General features: G+C 42.0%; 1 protein-coding gene across 4 annotated transcripts in view; it reads right to left on the reverse strand.

Annotated features, from left to right (window-relative positions):
- Window positions 1–366: 366 nt before the first annotated feature.
- LOC118309515 (guanine nucleotide-binding protein G(s) subunit alpha-like) overlaps window positions 367–13,877 on the reverse strand; it is a 30,888-nt gene continuing 17,377 nt past the window's right edge. For 3 of the 4 annotated variants that reach the window (XM_035631727.2, XM_035631726.2, XM_035631725.2), the window contains exons 7-13: window positions 6,990–7,044; window positions 5,731–5,804; window positions 5,115–5,173; window positions 4,784–4,910; window positions 4,208–4,338; window positions 3,755–3,822; window positions 367–2,886 (exon numbers count right to left, since the gene is read on the reverse strand). In XM_035631727.2, coding sequence (XP_035487620.1) covers window positions 2,740–2,886; window positions 3,755–3,822; window positions 4,208–4,338; window positions 4,784–4,910; window positions 5,115–5,173; window positions 5,731–5,804; window positions 6,990–7,044 — 661 coding nt within the window. In that variant the 3' untranslated portion in view covers window positions 367–2,739. The remainder of the gene's footprint in view (window positions 2,887–3,754; window positions 3,823–4,207; window positions 4,339–4,783; window positions 4,911–5,114; window positions 5,174–5,730; window positions 5,805–6,989; window positions 7,045–13,877) is intronic. The other variant, XM_035631728.2, reaches the window with a different exon arrangement.

Consider the following 13,877-nt stretch of genomic DNA (forward strand, 5'->3'; position numbering starts at 1 on the left):
ATATGTTTGGTTTTTGCTCAACATTACAGTTAGACTTTTAAAAATTGCTTCTGAAAAACACATTTTCATCCAAAGACTTATTACCTTATTTAATTTGCATTAATTTCTTCTCATTCATTTGCATTTTCTTTGTCCTTTTTTTAGTAAAGCACTTTGTGATCTCTAGTTTTGAATAGTGCAACATACGTAAATAAATGTAAGTGCTGTCATTGTCATTAACTGTGTCTTGTAGCGTTTGTTTCAGGACTCTTATATCAGACTGATTTAGATTGAGCTGGCTGTTCCTAATAAACTGGTGCCCGAGTGAACGTGACGTGGACGTCGGGTGAGATGAGACTGAGAATGAACCAAACACTAATACAACGGTTTCTTCTTGTTTAAGCAAAAAGAATTTGGTTTATGTAGAAACAAGCAATGTTTTGCAATTGGATATTTCCCTCTCCTTCAAGAGTTAAAGCTAAAAAAAAACAAAAAAACGAAAGAAAAGAAATTAATACCCATCCCACTGCACCCAGAATCGCCAGCTTCTGAAAATGTATGCAGATGTTACTGACAGAAAGCAAAGTAAGGCTGGGGGGGACAGCTCACAAGGGAGATAGATATAAGTGTACAGTACATATATATAAAATATAAAATCTGAAATATATTTTATATATATTAAATTGTGTTAGGGTTCAGTATCGTTCACTACACAGCATTAAGGTGGTGTGTCTGATTATCTTTTTTTTTCTTCATTTTTTTCTTTTCTTCAAATCCTATTATATAAACCAAAGGAGAGTCAAAGCAAAACAAATTAATTAACAAACAAACAAATGTGGGGGGGAACACAAAAAAAAGAAGAAAGGAACTAAGCAACAGACAGAAGGCCTCCGCCCCGATCCGATACCCCTCCCCCCACAGGCCCCGGCGGAGGGGTGAGCTAGCACGGACGAGGTGGGACAGACCCGTCCAGCTGTACAGCGCAGTGAAACATAACTTACATATTAGCTCATTTTTTTTTACATGTACAGTCGTGATCAAGGCACAGGGATCTTCTACAAGTTATTTTTTTTTCTTCAATAAAGTTGTACAAAATAATACATTTTACATTCTGTACAAGAATAATAGTCCAGCAGTAAAATAAAGACAGACGTACTTAAAGCCGGGGAGGTGGGAGGGAGGGGGACGGAGGTGGGACTGGAAGAGGTGAGAGAACAAGACGAAAAAAGGTGAGGGGGAGTATTGTGTGTGTGGGGAGGGAGGGAGGGGGCTGGTGAGGGCTGGAGCGTGTGTGTCTGTGTCTGTGTATGTGTTCCCACATAAAAATGTTGCATCCAGTCTTCTTGAGTTGTTTCTTTTACTTCATGCTTTCCTTTTGTGTTTTTTCCTTATTAAATAAAATCTCTCGTCTTTGTTTTTGTTTAAAAGGAAGCAGGGGCTGTGGGGACCAGGATGTGTGTGTATGTATGTGTGTGTGTGTCTAGGCGGGGGGGTCTAAATGATGCATAAAGGCAGAACACACACACACACACACACACACACACACACACACACACACACACACACACACACACACACACACACACACACACACACACACACACACACACACACACACACACACACACACACACACACACACACACACACACACACACACACACAGGTAAAAACTAACAAAAACTTAAAAGTTGAATTGTGTTATTACAGGAATATATAATATTTATATTTATATATATACATATTTATATACACTCATATATAAATATCTATATATATATATAGCTTGGATTTTTTTTGCACTGCATGAAGTTCACTGGTATGCATGGACTAATGCATTGTATGGTGTTTTTCTGTTGTTGTTGTTTTTTCCGGTTTATGTCGTTTTCTGCCATTCCCTCCTCTCCTGATTTCCTGAAGAGCAGGTCATGTGAGCCGCGTGGTCTTATGTTCTTGTCATGCTCACGTCCGCAGGCAGCAGTTAAGTCAATAAGTCCGTCCCCCACAAAAAAACCCCAAAAAGGCTCACAGCCCTCCGCTGTGTCGGTTAGTTTGCAACCCTCCATGTTCGTCCGTCTCTCCTCCTCCTCCTGGTTCGTCTTCAGCACGCGGTGAATCAACTAACCTCTCTCTCAGGATTGCGTTATTCAATCCAGCCTCTGCCCAACAATTACAAGCAGGAGGACTTTCAAAAGGGTCTGTGTGTTTGTGTGTGATATGAGACATCGAATCCTATTTAAGGGTTCTGAAAACTGTATAACGCTGTAGCGCGTGAGTGTGTGTCTGTGTGTGTGTACCTGCGAGTGTGTGTTCATATATCTGAGAGAGAGAGAGAGAGAGAGAGAGAGAGAGAGAAAGAGAGAGAGAGAGAGAGAGAGAGAGAGAAAGAAAGAGCTAAAAGGACGAATAACCTGCACTAAGGACATCAAATCAGTCTTGACTCTCCTGCCTGGGTCAATCAGTCCTGGTTAATAGGTGAAGAAACTGTTGTTGGTGAATCTTTAACTGTGTTTCCTTTAAAAAAAAAAAAAACATCTTTTCAACTGTTCTGTTTTTCTGAAATTGTCTTGACAGGAGGGTGAAGTTGTATCGGGGTGCAGGGGAGGGCTGGCGCTCAGTCGCCCTCTTGTTCGCTCAGTTGTTTGGTGAAGTTGTTGGAAGTGAAGGGGGGGTTGTTTGGGCGGGGGTGATTGGCTAACTGGTCGTGGGGGGGAGGGGGTAGATAGGTAGGTAAATGAGTAGACTGGACGCCGCTCCTCATCACAAGAGCTCGTACTGCCGTAGGTGCATCCTCTGAATGATGTCGCGACAGTCATTGAAGACGCGGCGGATGTTTTCCGTGTCGACCGCGCAGGTGAAGTGGGGGTAACAGTAATGTCGTCCGTCCCCGCTGGCTGTGCTGATCCTCTGGAGGAGACACAGATGTAGAGACAAGTGAGTGTTACAGGTCAACGTGTTGTTTTTCAAACAAAATATTGTTGTCAGTCCTTATGGTGAAGTTTGGTTTTACTACCACGTGGAGTCGTAGCTGGTTATTAGTTCTCTTTTTTATGTCAGCATTTCCCAATACACGTACCTACGTATCCCTGGTGGGGAATCACTGTTACAGGACAGGCTGAGGCAATAACTTCCATTGAAATCTCAAATTATCTTTTACAAACTGTAACTGAGTGGAACATTTCACTGGCCATGTGTAAGATTTGTGTTTAGATTTCTGATGCATCATCTTTGGCTCAGAGTTGTCACTGCTGTGGTTTTGCTCGGCACATCCAAGGAAACATTATCCAGTCAGACTGTGATCTCACTGTGGATTTTTCTCTTAATGACTTTTGTTGCTTCTGGACTTAAAAACCACACCGACTCCTCTGCATTGTTTTTTCAGAAGTTCCCTCGGTTCCTGAATCAGCCCCAAAGTCATACTTTCAATTATAGAGAGAGAAAATTTAATACGATGATATGTAAAAAATATAAATGTGGAATGGAGGATGACAGACGTGTAACATTGTATGGGTTTGGAAAAGTTAAAACAATCAAAACTTTTCTCCATTATTGGTGAAGATGGAAAAAATTATCTTTACTGGTGTTATGACAAAATATCGTGTCATGGAGTGAGAGTCATGTGATTAGCTGCTAAACAGCCCCATCAGGATGAAATTAACAAAATAAAAATTTGTCATGTTAGGTTATCACAAATTATGCTTCTGTGGACCAGGCAAAAGAAATAAAAAAAATATGAAATAGACTATACAAGGAAACTCATGAGCTTTGTACGTACCAGAAACTCATCCCGGATGAAGTACTTTGCCCTTGTGACGCGGGGATCCTCACCTGGCTCTGGTATCGCTGTTGGAGGAGAAGAAATTTGGTCATATTCAAGTCACTTTTCATCAAAGAAACAAGAGCAAACACAATCACACAAGTCCTAAATAAGGTCGTGCTTTTGTCGGATTATCGAAGGTAAAACAAGAACTGCACACGCCCAGTGGCTGTAGTATCTCCCACAGAAGGTCAAACTAGATGAAACTTTCAGAGGTTTCTGTTCCTGTCGGCTTCACTTTGGTTCAGATAAGAGGTAAATTCTTTTTACCCTTCAGCCTTTTCATAACGTCGTCATATTTTGACTAAATGTGGCTCGTTATCTGCACTGAACTATTTGAGTTTGGCCGTTACACATAGAGAAAAATGCGTGCTAATGTACTGGACACAGATATCAGCGTCAACCACTTACCATCATCAGGTGTAGTGTAGCGTGCAAACTCTGGGAAATACTCTTCGATTTTAGATTTCCCTGCCAAAACCTTCTCCGCGAGCAGGTCCTGTTTGTTAAGGAAGAGGATTACCGAAATGGTCCGTAGCCACCTGTGGAGGGAAATGAAGAAGGGGCTCAGCGCCACATTTGTCCGTAAGATTCTTTCCGTACATTTTCCCGACTGTTCAGTCTGTCCCAAATACACTATTGAATGTGACTGTACTGATGAGGTAAGGTTTATGTGTATAATCACCAATACAGCAGAGTGACCAGAACAATCCCAGCTAACATTGGGCTAGAGGCAGTGTACACCCTGGACAACACAGAACCTTCTTGCTGTGAGGTGACAGCACTAACAACTACACCACTGTGCAGCCCTCTGCTGTAATATATTTATATTAAATGTGGGGGAATAAAGTAAGCATTTGTTTTTGTATGGAAGTCCTCGTGAAAGCTGTATGTATCTATTTGCAGGTATTCTTTTATAAAAGAGCTTCACTTCCACTCCTTTTGTCTGCCTGTTATGAACCGAAATCCAGAAACAAAACCTCTGACCTGTTGTTCCAGATGTTCTTGAAAAGGTTGAGGGCTTCCTGTAGTCTGTTGGTCTGATTGTCTTCTCTGATCACCATGTTGTAGCTGCTACTCGCCACCACAAAGATGATAGCTGTCACATCTGTAACTAACACACACACACACACACACACACACACAAACAAAAGAGGTTTAACACAACGACAACAAACATGCACCCCATCTTACTTTGGAATTTAAATTAACAAATGGACACGCTCATGATAAAACCAGGAACAAACATCTAATGAAAATTAGTAAATAATATTTTTTTAAGTAGGTCAATGAGTACAATTAAGCAACAACACTCTACCGTTAAAACACTGGATCCATTTTCTACGCTCGTCCCTCTGACCTCCAACATCAAACATACTGCGAGAAAGAAAGAGGAAGTTAAAATGGTATCTGAGTTTGTAGACGATGTATCCAGAAAAACAAAACAAGGACGCCTTCAGCTGTTTTCAGACATGACCTCCCGAGAATGTATGGAAATTTGGGTATGAACACTGCTGGGGATTGTCCAGTGCTCAACACAACAGCAGGAACATTTCCGGAACATTCAGGCTAGGGTCGAATCTTCTGGAGATTTTCCTGCTTCCTGCGGAAGTTTTACTAGAGGGCTGGCAGGAAAAGTTCCGGAAAAAATGTCCAGAGCAACATGTGCGGCCTCACATGCAAGCCCTCACGAAAAGTTCAGGAACAAGTCTTGACTTCAGGTGCATGTCTGAAAGCAGCTTATGTCTAATGAAAAGTTAAACATTTTCAGGGAAACATACATGACTACGTAATGTTTATTATGCTCCATTTTAATGTATCATCATTTTGGCAGCCTCTTGAATCTGTGGCTAACCCCTTACATACTTGAAACACTAGTGTGGAAGTTCAGATTTATCTTATAAATAAGTTGAATAAACATTGTCTCTTCTCACTGGAAATTGACTTTGTCTATTTGAAATCTCGTCTCGAAGATCCCGGATGTCAGCACTCGGCATCTCAACAGGTCCTGGAAAACAGGAACAGGTGGGAGAGAAGAGCAGAAGTTAAAGAAACACAAGGAATTAAATGTGTGGAAATCTTTGGAGGTTCAATTGAATTATCATTATGCAACACAAGATTGCATAAGGAAATTATATAAAGTATAAAGTCTCTTTATGCTACTCAGGAAAAAAAAAGTTATATAAACAGATAAATAATGATCGAGTCATAAAAATACAACTATTTCTTTGCGGTGGAGTGTGGAGGATTAATTCAGCGTCACCACCTCAGAATTCTTTAAAATATTTAAAACCTGGACTGATCATCAAGCATGTTGTAATACAGGTCAAAGTCAAATTGTAATATCAACTAAATTCCCAGATATTGAATATTGCACTTTATTACATGACATCTACCTGCAGCTATGCTGATAACCAGCATCATTTAATACATTTTTCCAAGAAGAAATGTGGAAAAACCGCCTCGTTCAAGTTTCTCAGTTGTGATGATTTACTGCTTTTCTTTGTCTTGTGATAATTGAATTATTATTATTGTTGTTTTATTTTGGACTGTAGACATCACTGTGGTGGGCATCTTTCAAGATGTTCTGACATTTTATTGACCAAACAAGAAAAAAAAATCTGCAGATCATGGCTTTAGCTACTATAAGTAGTGAAACTTAACCAAAGCAATTATATGCATTTCTAAGATTATAACACACAATAATGTATTTCATTAAGTTCGTCTACAATTAAAACTTTCAACGAAGGCATGTTTAATATTTTTACTTTTACAGTCCTGAAATACACTACAGCGTGTGAGAACTCATTTATTAAATGTTAATATAATGTTCATTAATACTAGTTAGGGCTAAAGGTAAAGGTTTAGTCAGTACAACTTGAGAACATTTATGAAAAATGACAAGGCAGTTTTCAAGAGCATGATGCGATGTCGTCAAACAGCCGGTTTGGTCCAACTTACAGCGAAAGTCCATTATTTTGATTCATGGTACAAAGCAAAGAGAGAGAAGCAGGTTTTGTATTTTTACTTAATACGTGATACAATTGTTTATAATTCAGTTTTTCTCTCTGTCTTACTTATCATTTAGGGGCAATTGTTGTTCCAACACTACAGAGAGCAGATGTAGGCGGAGATGTGTTAATGATCCAGAGTGATGACGCATTATGAATGACTGCAGGTGTTTGTGTCTCACCTGATCGGTGGGTGTGTAGTCGTTCTGCCTCACCACATCAATCCTGTCTAAGAAGCTGCAAAACAAATAAAGGAGAAGAAAAAACAGCCAGTTAGATCTAAACTCCTTCTCTGCTACCAACATAACATACACAATAATGCCGCAATTGATAATATATGCACAGTAAAACATGCTGATTTCTGTTTGCATTGTTGAGAAATCAAAGCTGAAATAAAAAGTCTATCATACAGGCAATTCCACACACACACACACACACACACACACACACACACACACACACACACACACACACACACACACACACACACACACACACACACACACACACACACACACACACACACACACACACACACACACAGAGAGAGAGAGAGAGAGAAACGGAGGACGGTGGTCCCCTACACGGCCACCAGGGGGCGTGTGTTTTAATTCACAGTGAGATCTGAGGCAGCCAGTGAGTCACCAGCCGACCAGAGAAGCCTCATCAATGGAGCTGCTGTAGTAGTTCTTGCACAGAAGGAGTGGCGAGTGTGCGAGTGTGCGTGTGTGCGAGTGTGTGTGTGTGTGTGCGTGCGTGCGTGCGGGTGGGTATGCAGGCCTGACGGTGCTTTCAGATTAGCGCAGCTCCAACTCAAATGCGTGTTAATTATTCTGAGTACTGGCCTTCGTCGCTGTTGCTTTTCAAGGAGTGTGAGTCGCGCTGATGTTTTCACGATGACTGTATCAGGGTCACCTGCCTTAGGCGTGTGCAGCAGCAAGTCAGAGCTCAAATCAGGCCTCGAGAAAGACGACACGACGACAGAGACTACAGACTTCTTCAACACGGGCATGACATGGGGAATACGTACAACATTTCTCTGGTGGAACTCAGGCTAAAGCAGTTTGAGAGGAGAGGAATTTGGTGAGCCACTATGGCAACTATCTGTATTATACTGTATTATAGTGTGTAATAGCGGAGCTGTGCCACCTCTCCGGAAATTAAATGTTGCCATTAGCAGTGTCAGAAAAAAAGGTTTACATTCTTATTAAATCTAATACGTAGAGTCAGGCAAACCCAGCACCAGTAAATGCTAGTTCACATATTCAATGATAGAGGTGGTTGTTCAGTTACTAACTATATTGATAATAAGACGAGATGCATCAGGGCAGCGTTTCGCACTTCCACTAATTTTCTGTGAGGTCTTTCCCAAGAGCTCAATATGTTGGGAAGAACTGGTTTAGACTCAGGTCTGGGTTTCCTGCTTGAAGTGGCTTCAAACTCAGACAAAGATACAAATGTCCCACCCGGGTTTGATACCCGCACGGGCCCCGTCTGTTTCGACTCATCGCCTGCCCACCGTTCTTACGACTAGAGAGGCAGGACATGTCGTTATAGTGGCTGCCTCTCAGGGCAAAAGGCACGTAACCCCCTCTGAGATATCTAGGAATGTGGCGGGAAGGGGTGAAATGTGACAGGAGGGCTGCAGGTAGCACACGCCGACAGAAACAGGCGGCTGGGTCTGCAGAGGGCACTGTACTCGACCGACGGACAGAAAAGTTAGGAGGAGAGAGCGTCAGTACGAGACAGAAAGAGAGGTAGGAATGGAACAAACAGCTCTGGGGGAACAAAAGAGACACCCCATGTGCATTTCTCTGCACAAACACACACACGGACACATAACAAAAACAACACACACGGACACAATTAGGCAACCGAGCAGTCTTGTACAGAGTGGCTCGGCTGTTCTCCGCACCAGGCGCCTGCCTCTGCCTGACCAGCACACCCAGTGCATCTCCCCAGTGGACGACTGTTCGGTCAAAGCTGCCTGTTTCTGCCCCGTATCCACAGGTCAGAGAGTCTTAACTTCATCCTCCCACAACATCCCCACATGCTGAGCCCCCCCCCCACACCCAAAAAAAGGAAGAAAACATGAATAATCTGGATGTGACAGAATCTAAAGGCTACAGCTCCGATGATGACAGAGTTAACATGGCCGCCACACAGACATCTGCCGAGGCCCCGGCGTGTTTATCTGCAGCTCCGGTCTGAGCCGTCGAACACGCCCAGGACGAGCACACCGCTCAATTTTTAGCAGTTCTCTCTATTAATAGGAGGAAGTGCCAATAATAACAGTGCCTAGTAACTTGAACTAAATAATAGTGGTGGCTGCCCCAGTAACAGAGAGGTCTGTGGTCTTATGTATAACCTGTCAGGGTTATTCTGGGGTAGCAGACAGGCCGACTTTAACTCTGGAAATACACACAGGACACCGGTCTGGGGATTGAAATAACCCAGTATTTACAAGAAAAGATAAAAGGGCTTTTAAAAGAAATAACTTTTGTTGGATTTTACTTTAGTTTGCAGGCTCAGCAACCATGAGGAGCATCTTGGTTCCTTTTGCATTTTGTTAATTTACATTTGGGCTTTATTCGATGCTTCAAAACAATTTCTCCCAAAAAACAAGGAGGCTTTTGAAAACTACTTTTGCAATTTTTCTTCTTCACCTTCCTAATTATTTCCTGCAACGCTACAGCTCCTTCCAAGAATAGACTGATCTGAAAATACTTATAGCATTTCCACTAATGACCAGCATATTTTAAAGATGTCCCCTTCACATGAAAACGGACATAAGACATTATATATCAACAACTGCAAGAGCATAAGACTCAGGTCTTCACGTGCTGGTAAGGACATGAGAAGCTACAGCAGGAAAGTAAATACTTCTCCAATAATGCATTCATCTTTATTTGGACCAAATAATGTCCCGGGATTAAGCAACTCCAAGCTATACAACACTCAATGGAAAGGTTCAAAATTTTGAGCTTCATTTGACATAAAACATAGACATAAACTTGATAAGGTATCCTGTGCAAGTTCCAGAGGAGCGTTTTTAAATTCCTGATCTTTCCATTTCCTGGCAAATTTTAAAATCATGATGTCATCATTTATCATCAACTTCGCCAGAACATATTAAAACTGTTTGGTCAGAGAGGAATTTATCATCAAACAAGCAATTCTTCATGACAACAAGCTCAACAACAATTTATTTATTCATCTTTTCATGACATTTTAATAACTATAATGGTTTATGGTTTAAACTTTAACATGATGCAAACACAAGACATCTGGGGACCTTTACCCTGCATCTGAGCAACTCTGCTGACACACACACACACACACACACACGCACGCACGCACGCACGCACGCACGCACGCACGCACGCACGCACGCACGCACGCACGCACGCACGCAAACGCACACACACACACGCCGGCCGGATCACGTCCCCAAAAAGTGCCTCTTTCCACATCTGTCCAAGTGCGTTTATGTCTACTAGGTTTTCAAAAGTTCAACAAGCCATTTATTTTTATGCTCACATCATTTCCTTTCAAAAGGAGGAGGATAAAACCATGCCTGGGTCCTTGACAAAAGAAAATTGATTTAGTATTTCTGTCAAACGGTCGGAAAATTGGCCAAACATAAAAAGCAGCTTAAAAATAACACAAGAAAGTTAAATTGTTCGTGTTATGTAAGTAAACCTCAGCAACAGGTAGGAGTGCTAAAACAAACAAATGAATACAAACTCAATATTAAATATATCTGTGATAAATCCCTATTATATTAAAATCATTTTACTATTAATGTTTCTAATGCCAATATTTATTTAAAAAGGATGAAGATGGACTTAAAATGTAACCACACAATACATATTTATTTCATTATAATTTGACAAGACCTACATTTAAAAAAAGGGAAAAAAAAAGGCATGAGGGAGCTGCTAAATATTTCTTTAAGCTCACGTGGCATTAAACCATTAAGCTAAATTTCACAAGTTGAAAATTCTGAGCAAATTCCAGTTTGAAGCACTAGAAAAACACAGAGCAAACGCTGACTTTTAACAACACTCGAATGAAGTTCAAATTCAACTCTGCACGAGCCTCTGAAACATCGTCAGAAGTCAGAAAACGGCCTTGGTGCGGGAAAGGATCGTGCACGGCCCGCCGAGCGGAGACATTACTGCTTCTTTGTACTTTCACATTGCGAGCCGACCAAACCAAAGGCCTCACCAGCCGATCCTTAATCAAACACACACACACACACACACACACACACACACACACACACACACACACACACACACACACACACACACACACACACACACACACACACACACACACACACACACACACACACACACACACACACACACACACACACACACACACACACACACACACACACACACACACACACACACAGAGACACAGACGGAAAGAGAGAAAGAGGAGGAAAGAAAAGAGAGGGAAGGCTGTGTCTGACATTACAGCGCTGCTCCAAAAATAGCTCCCTGGCGCCCTGGCCTCCAGCTTGGTTGTCATGGCGACAGAACCACAGGCACTATAAATAGACAATCGGCTCCAAATCTTGTGCGACTGGAGGGAGGCCAGAATGAGGGAGAGACAGACGGGGAGAGAGGAGAAAATGAAAGGAAGAGAGAGAGAGAATGACAGAAAAGAAAGAAAGAACGATAGAAGAGGTGGCGAGCGAGCAACAAAGAGATACAGAGAGGGAATGCAGGGAATGAAGTGGGATAGAGAGAGAGAGGAGAGGACGAGAAACAGAGAATTAACAAAAGAAGAACAAGAAGAAAAGAAAAGGGAAAAAATAAAAAAATAAAAAAGTAGGAATCAAAGAGTTAACAAAAGAAAAGTCAGGAAGAAAGAATGGAAGAGAAAAACAAAAGGAGACAAAATCAATGAAAGATTGCAAGATCAAGAATAAATTTCAGAAAGACAAAAAAGGAAAGGTTGAACACAGAGGCACAAAGAAATTCAAAAAAGAAAAAGTGAGAACTTTGGAAAGAAAGAAAAATGCAATGACAGAGAGACAAAATAAGACACAAAAACACACAGATTAACAAATTTACCAAAAAAATAAAGAATATGAAAAGGTAAGAAAAGAAAAGAAAGAAGGAAAGATAAAGGAAAGACAGAACAGTGAACCCTGTCCTGGGAACAGTGGCCCGTTGAACAGCAGCTGAACATCGGGAGCCGCACAATCACTGAACACACACAGCACTCAGAAAATCACAAAGATTCCCAAAGATACAGACAAACCTCCAGACCATCAGTGCAGATGTCTTAACATCTGGACATCACACCTGGACCCTGGACATTACTTCAAACACATCTTAATACACTCAGAATAAACACCACAATAAGTAAGGACACAACAACACCCCCCCCCCCCCCCCCCCCCCCCCCCAAAAAAAGAGAAAAAATGAATTCCCTCAATCCCCTCCTCCACCCCTCTTCCCCTCACTCCCTCATTCCTCGCGATGACTCAGAGAATCCCAGCCATTCTCTGTCCCTGCAGAAACTACACATCACAGAGAGGGGGGGGGGGGATGCCGGAGGGGGACTCTGGCTGACCAGGGCACATTATCGCTGGGACAAGATTTCAAAGAATCGACAAGACGGTGGCTGCTGGTATCGGTGCCAGGCGACGCACAACGCAAACACACACACACAGATACAAGACGTATGGAGTTGATCGGTCACGTTCCTCCCATATATGTTCAACACCTGGTTAGAGAGAGTCAGGGTCTATATTGACCGAATACATCTGCTTATGTGGTTTGAAGGCAAATACAGCTTGTGTCCCAGTGCGTGACAGGGAGAGTAAAACAGGCCCTCGACAGCTAACGGTTATTTTATTATTGCATCATCTACCATTTCTTCATATTTACTTGATAAAATGTCAACATATTGTGAAAAATGTCCCCCACAAACTTTAGAGACACCAAGGCGACGATCTAACAAAACGACTTTTGTCTTTGTGTTTTTTTGGAAAACGGAGAGAAAGCAGAAAATTCTCACGTCTGAGAAGCTTAAGTTTCTCGCCAAAGTTTTCCTAAAGAAAATTTGTTTTTACACTTCTCGTTTCCAACATAAAAGATCTCCAACGTAGTGTTTTGCACGTTGCATCATTGGAGAGCTGTGTGCAGCGCTCTTTGCCTCGCTGTAACTCTCTCCCTCACTCACAAACAGATGTCTGTCATAGTCGGACTGACCACCGGCAGCACCGGGAGTCCCGCCACCTCAGTGGGCCGTCAAAATGCCCATACAGTTGTTGTTTTTCTTGTCCTCTGCAGGAAGAACTCGACACAACACGGGTTTCAACGTGAAACATTAGATCTCCGTGCACACAAGCGTTTTAGCTCCGTATCTGTATCAATCCCAGTCCATTCTAACACACCTGAAAAACGTGTATAACGCAACCATTCATGTACACTGAGCATGTGCGAACCGGTGTCAACAGGAAGCAGAAAATACTACGAACGAGAAGCACAATAGTGCAAACTAAGAGCAGGGGTTTCTCTTCTTAAGACCGATGACGAAGTGGAACTGTTACTGACAGTAAACGTTTATAACGTTTTGCCTTCACCGCTGGTGGTCGAGTCGTGACTGATAAGAACCAATCGGGAAGAGAATGTGGGCGACTATGTCACAGTTTCCAAATGTCTCAGTTTTTGCCGTCCAGACAATAACAACAAAGCCGTGGATTTTATAGACTAGTGTGGAGAGCAGGCGTAAACGCAGCAGCAGTGATGTGTTTTAAAATGAAAACGTAGTAATGTGGATGTAGCCTGATTCTGTGGGAAAACACTGGATGCGATAGCAGTCAGTTAACCCACTCAAGGTAAGACAGAGATTGAAACTGCGGTTGTTTAAAACTGTCGTAACTCAATGCAGCACGTAATCGTCTACATCAATTTTTCAATAGTAAAAGAAAACCTTTTTTGTGCACATTGTATTGACTCGATTTCCTCAAAGCAAACATTTAATACATCACGCGTGCTAACTGAACCACTAACAACATGAAACCACGACATAAACATTTA

This window comes from Scophthalmus maximus, chromosome 6 (genome assembly GCF_022379125.1).
Source record: "Scophthalmus maximus strain ysfricsl-2021 chromosome 6, ASM2237912v1, whole genome shotgun sequence".
NCBI lineage: Eukaryota > Metazoa > Chordata > Actinopteri > Pleuronectiformes > Scophthalmidae > Scophthalmus > Scophthalmus maximus.